Below are 12663 nucleotides of genomic sequence, written 5' to 3'. Positions count from 1 at the left end.
AGGTTCGAGTTGTTGAATTAAGCATTTCAACCCGACCTTACTCATCAACGACAGGGGCTATAGCTAAAGACCTCTTGTCATCCTGTGGGCGTTTTTCGTGTGATGCTGCTTCAAATGCGTGATGAGTTTGGTCATGTTAAACTTCCTCGATCCTGTGCCACCACGGGAAACTTGTGTATAACAAGTTTTGCACTCAGCTGCAAAAGTCTTTTTCGAACTTTAGCAAAAAACACACGGCCAACATCACCCCTACTCCTTGCTAGTCTGTTACCACATTAGCACACACTTGTTGTGATCACATGCTGCTGTGCGCTTTATTTTTGGTAAGAGGCTCAAATCAGGTCCTCAGTGTAACCTGCGGTGCAAGGTTTGTTTGTTTTTAAAACGTGTCCAATAAAAGACTAACCGAACTATTATCATTTAGTAGCTTGACAGCAATTTTCTTAACTTCTTATTTTTGTTTAAGGGAACAACCTCATGTGCAGTTAAAACAAGTTGGGTTTTGTTTCAAGGTATTGTTTTTAATGTTTTTCTGTCCCAAAAAGAGTATCAGACAAAATCTGTATCTGCAAGATCTGTGATCGGCCAAAAAATTATAATTGGTTCACCGCTGCCGTATGCCCTTGATCCAAACTGGCGATAATGATTATGTGCTAAATGTGGTAATGCTGCCTCTTTCAGGTTCTCTCGGTCACAGGTTGGTCCTGACAGCAGATCCCAGGTTCGCCCACGCGACGCAGGTGGAGAGGTGGTCAAGCGACCCTCCATCCTAAAGCAGGATGACCTAAAGGAGCTCGATGAACTGGATCACGATGGAGACGAGGGCTGGGCAGGTCAGAGTGCACTCATTCATAAATATACTACAAACAGTCGTACATTACTGATGACGTGGAACATTTGAATAGAACTGAGAGTACTTTATTGAAAGTCTATTCTGTGAATTGACACTTTTGGTGAAACATTTTCGTAATGTTAGCACAATAAGAAGAGCAATAAAGGTTATTTACTATACATATAAGAACTCAATTAGGGCTAAGCAATTTGGGAAAATAACCTAATTGTGAGGTTGTTTTATATTAGATAATTAATATACAGGTAATATTAGATACATTTAGTATATAACGGCTTTTTTGTAGGCTGAGCCTATATGAGAATATAACATTCGATTTGAGTGCCATTCCAGAAACATAATAAAACAAATCTGAGGCTTTGCCCTGCGTATGTCAGCATTTATTTGTGTGTTCCTTACAATCTGCAATATAATGATAAATGCAATATATTGTCCATCCCTATGTTTGGTAGGAACATGAAATATATATGCTTGTCTTATTTTTTTTTTCTTTTTCCTTTTTTTTTTTTTTTAAAAAAAGGGGCACATGAGGAGATTGACTACTCCGCCAAGTTGAAGTTCAGTGATGATGAAGGAGATGACGAGGGGGAAGAGGACACAACAGAGAGCAAGAATGACTTAAAGTCAGTTTGTGGCCCAACAACTCAAAATATAATACTAATAATATTACATTTGTAACTATATTTTTTGTTGTTATGATATATTAGCGAGCAGCAGAAATCCCAGGAGGCCCCCTATGCAACCTCATGCTCTCGGGCCTCAGACAGCAGTGGAGAGAACCGTCACACGCCTCCATCCAACACTGACAATGACCCCCAGACTTCCTCCAACAAGCCAGGATGGACTGAGGAGGGAGGCAGCGGCTGGAGCGGCCAAGGAGCACCAGCCAACTACCAGGTAGTTTGATAACCAGCTGGAGCCTCACAACAGTGATTAGTGCCAAGTAATTATACACATTTTTGTTTAAAATTCTAGGTATTATTTTTTATTATTTGTACTGTAATAATAGGGTTTGTAAGACTTGAGTTTTTATTTATTGACATTGAATTCTACTTTTCATAAATAATTGCCCCTGGGGCTGGTTCAAAAGGGAGAGGCCCCATATACCACATCAGACTTAAGGCGAGATTTGGTGTATGTCTGTGTGTTTAAGTGTAGCCAATTGTGAATTGGTATGGCTGACTATGTCTGCCTGTATACAGGGGCGCAGGCATGGAGTGGGTGGTCACCGGGAGCAGCCCTCCCCCCCACCTGGGCCACTCCTTGGACAAGGGCCTCACTCCTTTTACCGACAGGTAGACATCCTGACTGGGCCGCTTAGACATATAATTTCTACCATGTCACACCAACGGGCCACTGTAATTATTTCCAAGTTTACCCCCTTTACAACAACATGTACAATACATTGTTTGTTTTAACAGTGGCACACAATATTAACAAAAAAGATCCAGGAAAAAAAAATACATAACTGTTATAAATGTTTATTTGATTGAGTGAAATAAGTATTTTTTAATTCCAAGGTCCTCTTCCTAGCTGCACCCTGCTATTGGCTATATGATCTACAAAAGGAACCATCAAATCACCGTCATTTAGACAAAAACCTCTTTGACTAAGGTGACTTTTGATGTAAGAGTACATTGTTTGGTGGCGCTCTAGCAGGACTTGCAGGTAGTATTCGGCGGAACCCATCGAGAAACGCTGATCACCTAGCCCGATTAATTCAATTATTTTTGGGGGTTTTTGCTTATCCTTCTGATTGTCACGCACATACGGGTGAGTGTCATCCAGCGTGTTGGCTGCATTAGCTGCTGTTTCACTGATCTGTGAGCCTCAACTCAACATAATTCGTGTTTGTTCTTCAAATGGCCTATTAAATTAAAGCTATTTAACGTGATACCCCCGCAGGATTTTTTTCGTGCCGTGTGTTGCAGGATGCAAACTTAACATCACTCTCACAAATGGCAGATGACATGTTTGTTATGGTTTTGTGGCCGCACGCCTGCACAGTGGGAAGGGGGAGAGGGTCGCTACCCAAGTCATGAGAGCAAGCCACTACACTGCACACAGGTATTGTGACAGGCTGGAATAGCATGAGCCACAGGTGATTGTCGTTGAAAGGCATTTGTCTGCATATGCCGATCATGTGCTTTTCCGCGGGAATTGGCCGATACTGATCGGTGGCCGATCGATAGGCGCGTCCCTAACAACCCCCAAAAAAACATTAGTAACACACTTGAATTGAGATCCTGCAGTCCCACAAGGTCCCCATGCTCAAGAAGGCACATGCACAGGCCCATCTGAAGTGATTCAGAAGGAGAGTGTGACATGATTCGATGAGACCACAATCGAGCTCTTTGGCATCAACTTGCTGTGTTTGGGGGCAGAGAAATGTTGAGAATGACCCTGAGAACATCATCCCGACTGTGGGGCTGTTTCTCTTCTAAATAACATTTTGCAGCACCGAGGGGCCGATGAATGGGGCTATGTACTGTCGAATCTTGGATGAGAACACTGGGGGGGGGGGGGGGGGGGGGTGGATGGATGGGTCTTCCAGCCTGACAGTGTCATGGCCAAGGCAACAAAGGAGTGGCTCAAAAGAAGCATGTTCAAATCATGGAGTGGCCTAGCCAGCCTCATGACCTTAATCCCAGTGAAAATCTGTGGCGGGAACGGAAACTTTTGAGTTGCCAAGCGAGTGCCGAAAAACCCTCAGGATTTGGAGAGTATCTGTAAAGTGAAGTGGGGGGGTGGAATTGCTGAGATGTGTGCAACCCTGGTAACAAACCTCTGACCTCTGTGCTTGCCAAACAAGTTTTGTCCATAAAATAATGAATAATGTTTTGTTGAGAATCACTTATTTCACTCATGCAGAATGTGTATTTTATGTTTTCTGGATGTTTTTGTTGATGTCTGTATTAGGGACTGTTCATGTCTCTGTAAGAGGGTAAACTTTAAAAAATCAGCAGGGGAGAACCTCTGTATAGAAGTCACCAAGTTTTTTATTTTTATTTTTTTCTTCAGGTACATAACGTATTCTCTGCACAACTGTAGAGACCTGTAATGATAAAAATAATTATCCAAACACAATTTCTTCAGGAGCGTTCTCACAACCAGAGTGCCTCATCAGGCTCCGGAAAACCTGGCCACACACAGCATCAGCCGGCAGCAGGAGGCCAGACCCCTCCTCCCCAGCCTGGACTGCTGGTCCATGCGGTCCCAGGGGATGATGAGGACGAGACATGGCGTCAGCGCAGGAAGCAATCTTCCACTGAGATCTCTGCTGCAGTCGAGCGAGCCCGTCGACGCCGCGAAGAGGAGGAACGAAGAATGGAGGAGGAGAGGCGTGCCGCATGTGCAGAAAAGTTGAAAAGGCTGGATGAGAAGCAGCAACAGCAAGGCAGCAACGCAGGAGGAAGTGGTGGCAGTAAAACACCAAGCCTGGATGGAAATTCTACGACTGCCACAGCCGGCAGCCTTAGTCCATCCTTGTCAGCCTCTGCGTCTTCCCCCAACGTCAGCCAGCCCCCTTCCCCATGTGTCGACCCTGAAGAGCCTCCTGCGCTGGCTGTGCAGCCAGGAGCAGGTCTTGGCGTCAGTGACAGACAGCGAGCAAACAGCAACAGTAGCTATGATTCCAGCACTGGTAGGTGGCCATATGATGTAAGTCGTGTTTTAGTGTACAATAATCCCCCGTTTGTCGCAGTTAATTGGTTCCAGACCGTGAAAGTGAATTTCCACGAAGTAGGATTCCTTCATTATAAATCGAACATTTTTGTAGTTATGGCAGAGAAAACCTGTTTACAGTCTTCTAAATACGCGTTTTAACTTTATTAGAGAAATCTAGACATGAAATAACACCCCTACAGTCACCTTTTACATTCGTATTAGCAAATACAGTAGGTATAATCAGAGAAAATAAAGATCGTTTACCTTGGAGAGAAGCAGAATCGATGGTGGACAGGAAGTGATGCCGGAGGGTCACAGTTGAGTTTTGGCTTGTTGTGTGCTATGGCCACAACAGTAACCCATGTTATTATCATTATTATTATTATTGTTGTTATTATTGTGCCTGTTGTTGAGATAAACTGGTGTCTTAAAATAATAAAACAACGGAGAAGGTGATTAGGTAAATACTAAATGTTTGCCATGGTTACTTTAAATAAGAAAAGTGTAGTGCTGTTCACAATTTTTTACATTTAAAGCAGTGAATTCTTTGAATAAAGAAAATATGTCCAGTATAAGGCACACATACTTGCATTAAAGAAAATATTTCAAGTTGAAAAGTTTCTTTCCAATAGTTTCATGAACAGTCAAAAGTGCAAAACAGTGCAGTAAGGCAGTAAATCGTTTTTTATTTATGATTAAATGACACAAAATTACTTATAATCAAAAAGGTGTTTCGTTTTGAGTTGGTAAAACAAATCGGTCATATTATAGCTGTTTGTCGGACAGAATTGTTGCCCCACAGACTCAGTATACTTTTCTGCTGATAGTCGGACGGCTTAAATCCAAAGTCCAAATGATGGTGCACCGGTCTTGACCAGCTCTTCCTGTTTACTTTCAACCATGTTTACTTATTACTGTAACCACCTGCTTGTGTTCTGTGTTGATGTTGAGAATTTTGGTGTATGTGAATGTACCTCGCCATGAATGCGATTAGTGGATAATTCAAAAGCTTGGTTGTTGTAGTGACTTGTTTAAGCTTGTCGCTCTCAATTTTGCGAGAGGCGGCTAGATTGAGTCATCAACATGCATTACTGCGATAGGGCGATTATATTGTATGTCATTTATATCGCCCATTCCTGCTCAGAATTCTTTGTATTTTGGCTTCTTTGGTTTTCAGATGCACAACATTGTCCTCAACCAGCTGTGTCACAGCCACAGCAACCTACATTGGATGTACCTCCCCCGGTAGACAAAGAAGAGACTGTCTGCACGCCTCACGTTCGATCTGGAAGTGGAGGTGAAAGAGGAACTGAACCAGTGAAGATTGAGAATATTGGTGCCGGGTCAGGCCGTCAAGCAGTTGGCCCTCCAGGGCAGGTTTACTCCAAATACCAGAAGTCTCTGCCACCTCGTTTTCAGAGGCAGCAGCAGGTAAGAATATATTTTTTTTTGTATTTTGTAATAAGCGCAGTAGACTATGGATGGCTGAATCGAGTGTCATGAATCCATTAAGCTCTTCACTTGGTTTAATATGATCTATATTGTTTGTTGGTTTTACAAAAGTTACATATTGCAACACTTGAAATTAGATAGGAAAAGTTGATTAATTTCAACAGTAATTACATTTTTTTTTTTTTTTTTTTTTTTTTTTAGGAATTGTACTTTATGCTTTGCATGTTTTAATTTAGTGAGCCAAAAAGCCATGACTAAGAAGCTAAAAAAAAAGACAGTGACTGCATACAATATACAGTATGATTTTTAAAAATCATCATTTTCAAAACTACACCATATTTCTAGTTACAGAAGTGGTCACTTGTGATGCCAAATGCTTCCGTGTAACAAGAAATTCCTCTCTGTGCTGATTAGGAACAGCTACTGAAGCAGCAGCAACAGTGGCAACAGCAGCACAGTCAGGCTTCCCAAAGCCAGATCTCCCCCCAAGCCCAACCACCGCAGGGTCCTTCACCAGTTTCAACTCCCCAGCCGGGGCCTGGACCTAAGCAAGGTGGACCACTGTATCAACCCAGCAATTTAGTCCGGCCGTTGCCAATGAATTTTGACCCTCGCTGGATGATGATGTCCTATATGGACCCACGCATGATGCAAGGTCGTCCACCGCCCATGGACTTCTATTCGGCTGGCATGCACCCATCAGGTAAATTGACATTCATAACTTTGATACATATTATTCCGGTATCGTTCTGAAAAATTCCCGCTCCCAGGGCTTATTGGGCGCGAGCGATCAGATTCTGGAGGATCTGGTTCAGACCCCTTTGAACGGCAACAGCAGCATCCAGGGCATCCTCACCGTGGAACTCCCCCAATTGATCCCAAGTTGGCCTGGGGGACCGAGGTATTCCCTGGTGGAGGGGAAGCTTGTGGGTTAAATTCTCCTCTCAGGCAGAGGCAGACATCAGAGGAGGAGGATGTGACCAAAGGGCCCAGGTATGGATACTTGAAGTCTTTCATGGTGTAATTGACAGTTATGTAATGTGTTTGATCTTCATTGATTTAGGGGTGACACTCCTCCACATCGCATTCGAGAGGGTGGCTTGGGACCCGTCAAGCAGCCTAACACGAGCTCTGGGCCGTCGAACCAGACACCACCACCTGTTAGTGCACCGGGAGGCAGCCACCACCCTCATCATTACATGAGTGGGCAGGGCAACTACAACAACTTTCCTGAACAAGGTGCAAGGATGCCATCGCTCCAGCAACAGCAGCAAAGAGCTGGTGAAAGGGGAACCCACTCCCATGGCTTTACCCATCAGGATGACGTCCCAGCGCGTGGCTCTCAGTCAGGCCAATTATGGGGGGCTCCACACCCTCATTACGATCGTAATGGCCGCGCAGACCACCCAGCTGGAGAGGGTAACTCTCATCACCACCAACACCATCACAATCACCACCCTCAGCAGCCTCACTACACTGTCCAACCCCATAAGCCTGAGAACAGCCATGACAGGATAGTTGAGCCCCTTCCCAAGAAGACCAACTCTTCTCCCCCCCTCCAACAATCTTCCCTATCATCTTCATGCTCCTCTTCTTCCTCTTCTGCTTCTACTAGAGAAGATGGCAGTGTTAAGGCCACTTTACATCATCATCATTCTCACAGAGAAGGTGAAGCTGGTGTTGGGCAAAGTCTTGGTGAAAGAGGCGTCAGTGGTAGTGCTGGCAGTGGTAACCATGTAAAACATGAAAAAACTGGCTCCTCGCATGCTCCACATGGCTCTGTGAGTGCCAGCCCACCTCCTGCTCAACATGGCAGTCTCTCTCAGCCCCAGCACCATCCCCATCCAAGGTCAAACCAAAGGGCGATGCGGGACCACAAAACCGAGACACAGTGGGGTCCTCGCCCCGGCAGCACCAATACAGGTGGGCCATCCTCTCATGGCAGGAGGGCCAACAATGCAGGAGGTGGGAACAATTCCCGTGGCGGTGATGACTCTTCCAATGCTCTTTTGGAGCACAAGCCCATCAGTCAGGCAGGAGGCAGCAATCCCAACAAAAGGGCTGGACCAATCAAGAAGCCAGTGATGAAAGAGATGAAGAAAGAGGCAGGAGAAATTGATGGAGGAGAAAAAGCAAACCAAGGCTTTGGTAAAGATAAAGAGAAGGATGGTGGCCAGTCCACTTTAATAAAACAGGATGCCTCCACCACCCATAACGCATCAGCTGTATCGGGTAAAGAAGAGCCCGCTACCACAATAAAACCCAGAAATGGAGGGAAAGAACGGGCACATGCAGGAGGAGGAGGAGGAGGAGGAGGAGGTGGGGGTGGGTCAGGCAGAGGGCCAAAAGAGGCAGACACCACTTCTTCAGGATTTTCAGGGTCCTCTTCTCGGAGGGACAGAGACCGTTCTTTTGAAAGAAGAGCGAGCAATTCCCACAATCATGGAATGTCCAACAAAGCCACCCGAGGCAGTCGCGGACGAGGTGGGGAATTTTTTGCCCGTGGTCGTGGTTATAGGGGTACCTACACAGCCAGTGCGGGGCCTAGTGGTGGCAACCGTGGCAGAATGGGTGGCAGGAGTGGCAGAGACTATCGCATATCTGTTGCTGGCAGCCACCATCACGATTCAAAGGTCGAGGGCCCTGGTGGTAGACATGGTCAAGATAGGTCCCAGCACAACCCAGCCAGAGCCAGGAATCGAAGTGAAACACGCAGTGAGGGCTCAGAGTATGAAGAAATCCCCAAGAGGAGGAGGGAGAGAGGCTCTGAGACGGGCAGTGAGAGTGGGGCAAGTGATCTTGGTCATTCAGACAAAGACGACACTCAGAAACCCAACACCAAGAATGGCTTGGATAACACCAACACCACTAGCAGCGGCAACCTTTCATCTGCACCAAGAGGTTCACAGGCTCGGGTTTTCACCCCAAGGGGTGTGCCATCAAGGAGGGGAAGGGGAGGTAGTAGCGGAGGAGGAAATATCTACAGGAATAGTGGCAATGTTGGCGGAACAATTGGAGGACATCGGGTTGCACCCGGTTCAGCCTCTCATGGTGGGTCCTCAAGGCAGCCAAACTCGGCACGAAGGCAACAAGCTCTGACACAAACCTCAGGGCACAAGGACTTGGGCAGAGGAGGGCTTACTTTGGTGAAGAAGGATAAGACTGCTGATGGAACTCAAGCTCAAAGTCATGGATCCAATCCTCCTCCGCCATCTTTGTTGGTTACAACTCCTACCACGCAAACGTCCACTGAAAATGGAGCTGTTTTAACCCAACAAGCGTCATCCAACTCTGCATCCATCACCGGGGCGCCAAATTCAGTCCATCCTCCTCCTAACCGCGGGTTCCCTCCCAGTGGGTTTGAGAGACCCAAACGCCGTCGTCACGGGCGTTCCCAACATCAGCAGGACAAGCCACCTCGCTTTCGGAGACTGAAGGAACGAGAGAATGCTGCACGAATCAATGGCGGGGTGGGTGTCATTGGGGGAGGAAGGCCCGCGTCTCCTTCCTTAAACTCAGTTCAGGACAGTAACGGAGCCACTGTCACAACTACGCTGATTAGTAATGCGCAGAATACCAACCACAACGCTTCGCTTACAACCAACACTAATAATAGTGGTGGTGGGCACCTCAGCAATGCAAACAGCCACCACCATCACCACTTCAGCCAGGGAAGCACTGGACCTACACACCCGCAGCACCACCACAGCCATGGAGCAAAGTCCCCCGACTTTACTAACCAGAACTCAGACCAGGCCAATGAGGAGTGGGAGACTGCTTCTGAGAGCAGCGACTTCACTGAGTTCCGAGATAAGGAGGGAGGAGGGAAGTCTTATCCCGCTCACCCTCACCACCCCCTGGGGAAGGGACTAGGTGGAGGTGGGGGAGGCGTGGTCGAGCGAGAGATGGCAGGGAAAGAGCCCCAAGCTAACAAGAGAAGCTTTTCAAGCCAGCGTCCTGGCATGGAAAGGCAAAACCGGAGGGTTAACGTTGGAGGAGCTGGAGGCGGAGGGGGAGGAAGAGGTCCTCGAGGGCCAACTGGTGGTGGCGGCGGCTCCAGTGGGACTGGAAATGGAGGTGGCAACCGCGGAGAGAAGCGGGGCAATTGGCCCTCCCCGAAAAATAGGAAGTGATTAGAGTATTTCAAAACATTTCAGATAAACTGCACTCACTTTAAACCCAACTCTTCCATTTTAACCCCCTTTTTGATTATTTCATTTATTTACCTCATGTTCGCATCCCGAAACATATTAGTGCATTGTACAGCATATTGAAACGGTATTTGACATTCACCTTAGCAGATCCCACCCACCTTTCTCCCCTTTGGCATCAATCCTTTATCCACCCGTCCTTTCTTGTAAATTTGTCTTACTTTCCCTTGAGTTGTGCCCTCGTTACCTTCAAAAATCTGACTTGACCCAGCTGAACTATAACAGGCACGTCGTTCTGTCAAGAAAAGGAACATGATTTTCATTTTAAAAGGAGAAATTCATACAATGCAAGCACAATTTGGCATATTTAAACATGGATGTAAAATGTTTGTTGGAAGAAATTGGCAACACCTTAAAATCGGGCAAGCTTTTATATTCATGTATGTGTGTATATTTCTTCTACCACACTTTGGCCTTTAGTGGTGTGCAGTCGTCCTGCTAGTTCTGCACTACTTCTTTCACATAGTGAAATGTGCAGCTTCATCTGAACAGGAACAGTACCAATGTGTACCATAAGACTTTTTTGTTTTCAGGGGAGTTGTCAAATCAGTTTCAGCCACACAGAAATGGATTAGATGTGTGTGTGTGTGCGTGTGTGTGTTTTTTAATGCATATAACAAAGCAGATGACAAAACAGCCCTCAGTTACTTTTATTTTTTTCCCAACTCTTTTGTTCCTTGCAAGCAAGTCTTTGATAAATGTGATATGACCCATGTGCTACTGTCACCTCGTCACCCTAGTTTGTCTATATATATATAATATATACACATACATACATACATACAGACATAAATGTTCTACTGCTTGTGTATATGCTGTTCCCCTCCCACACACACAAACTTTCACCTGCTTTGACATTTAATTTTGAGTCCTTTTTTTTAATAAAAATAAAGGCTTTTTCAGTCTCACCGTAGCATCCCTGTTACCTGCAGAAGTTATGCACACTGCAAAAGTACTCCTTTTCTTTTCATTTTGCTTTACCTGACTTCTTTATTTACTACTTGATGGCTTTATTTCAAAACCGGGGTTTCATCCAAAATCTCATTTTTTTTAAATATATATATATATATATATATAGATGGAAAGACCCATTTTTCTCTTCAAAGTGTCCGTTCTATTGGAGGGAAAATGAAAAATATAGATTTGTTGGTTGCTTAAATAGTTAATGCTTTAATAGGTATTATGTTGTAATAAGCACTCCTTGTAGTATAACAAAAAAAAATGGTTGCTGTATTTATGTTTTTTGTTTTTACTTCATTTTCATTTAGTCAAGCAAGTTATATGTCATGCAACACGGGCAGGTACTCTGTCTGGGCCCAGAGTACAAAGATAAGGTTGAGTATTACATCTCCTCTGCTGTTGTGCATGCAATGATGCACCCTGTGCTATTATTGGACTTCTCACACCAAGAAAGACTACCAGGAGCTCCTTATTTGAGGAAGTGTTTTCACGGTGGCAACCAGAAAGCTTTGAATTCTGGACTACGCTGACAGGGCGACAGAAGTGTCATGTGTGTCGCCTGTAACGGATCAACAAGAATTCACCAATCGGGCTGGATTGTTCTGGAAAATGCGTAAAACACTCGTAAAGCAGTAAGACAAACTTGCACAGAGCTTGAGGCCTGAGACTACAAGGTGAACTAAATACTCCTCTGCATCAATTCACTGCTGTAAGTTGGGGTTTTGTTTGTTTACTAACTGTTTTGAAGATGATTTTCTGGGGTGTTGAGAGTAGGGCATTTGGTGATGTGTGTGTGTGTGCGCGCGCGCGTGCGACCATCATGTGTTTGGTATTTGTTGTAAACCTGGGAAGGACCAGAAGGTAACAAGAATGGCAAGCACTTGATTGAAGCAATGTTATCAAATATACTGTTGTTTTTTTTTTAAATACATAAGCAGTGGAGAGACTCACTGTTTTTGTGTAGGTAATACATAAACAGGATTATCTTTTCACTCTAACTTCCTTCAAGCATGAATACACAGCCATGTGTGCAGCTTGCCTTGCCTGTCACTGGTTTCTGCATTGGTAGCTGTATAATTAACACTGGCTCAAAGAGTCCTCCATCCCTCCTTAACTCTTGATATTGATGTGTGCATTATTTATGTACCCATGCTAAAAAAAAAAAAAAAGTAGTGTATTAAAAGAAATTACTCAGATTGTACTGTTTCCAGCATTACTGAGGTACCTGGAGTGGTCCATTCTGTTTTTAGCATTTATGGTTTTATTAATGGAACCGTAATGTACGCACATGTATGTATATTGGTATGTATCTTAAGTTTTGTCTACCCCCAACTTACATTCCCACAAACAAATGTTGCCATTTTTAGTTCAAGGGAGCAATGTACAAGCAGAGAAGTGTCTTATTATAATAAAGTTATACAGAAAAGGCAAAATTAAATAAACTACTTTTGATTGAATGGGAAATTGAGTGGCGTGTCTCATTCTTTGTATTTTACAACTTGTCGATGGGGAAGCATAGCCGGG

General features: G+C 44.8%; 1 protein-coding gene across 5 annotated transcripts in view; it reads left to right on the top strand.

Moving 5' to 3' along the window:
• prrc2a (proline-rich coiled-coil 2A) overlaps positions 1 to 12603 on the top strand; it is a 22256-nt gene extending 9653 nt beyond the window's left edge. For 4 of the 5 annotated variants that reach the window (XM_054764259.1, XM_054764260.1, XM_054764258.1 and 1 more), the window contains exons 9-17: positions 682 to 833; positions 1371 to 1473; positions 1558 to 1747; positions 2053 to 2145; positions 3947 to 4493; positions 5694 to 5947; positions 6383 to 6671; positions 6739 to 6961; positions 7032 to 12603. In XM_054764259.1, the coding sequence (XP_054620234.1) occupies positions 682 to 833; positions 1371 to 1473; positions 1558 to 1747; positions 2053 to 2145; positions 3947 to 4493; positions 5694 to 5947; positions 6383 to 6671; positions 6739 to 6961; positions 7032 to 10101 (4921 nt within the window). In that variant the 3' untranslated portion in view covers positions 10102 to 12603. The remainder of the gene's footprint in view (positions 1 to 681; positions 834 to 1370; positions 1474 to 1557; positions 1748 to 2052; positions 2146 to 3946; positions 4494 to 5693; positions 5948 to 6382; positions 6672 to 6738; positions 6962 to 7031) is intronic. The other variant, XM_054764263.1, reaches the window with a different exon arrangement.
• The last annotated feature ends 60 nt before the right edge of the window (positions 12604 to 12663 follow it).

Source organism: Dunckerocampus dactyliophorus, chromosome 20, assembly GCF_027744805.1.
Source record: "Dunckerocampus dactyliophorus isolate RoL2022-P2 chromosome 20, RoL_Ddac_1.1, whole genome shotgun sequence".
In the NCBI taxonomy this organism is placed as follows: domain Eukaryota; kingdom Metazoa; phylum Chordata; class Actinopteri; order Syngnathiformes; family Syngnathidae; genus Dunckerocampus; species Dunckerocampus dactyliophorus.
This window is presented reverse-complemented; position numbering and strand designations above follow the sequence as displayed.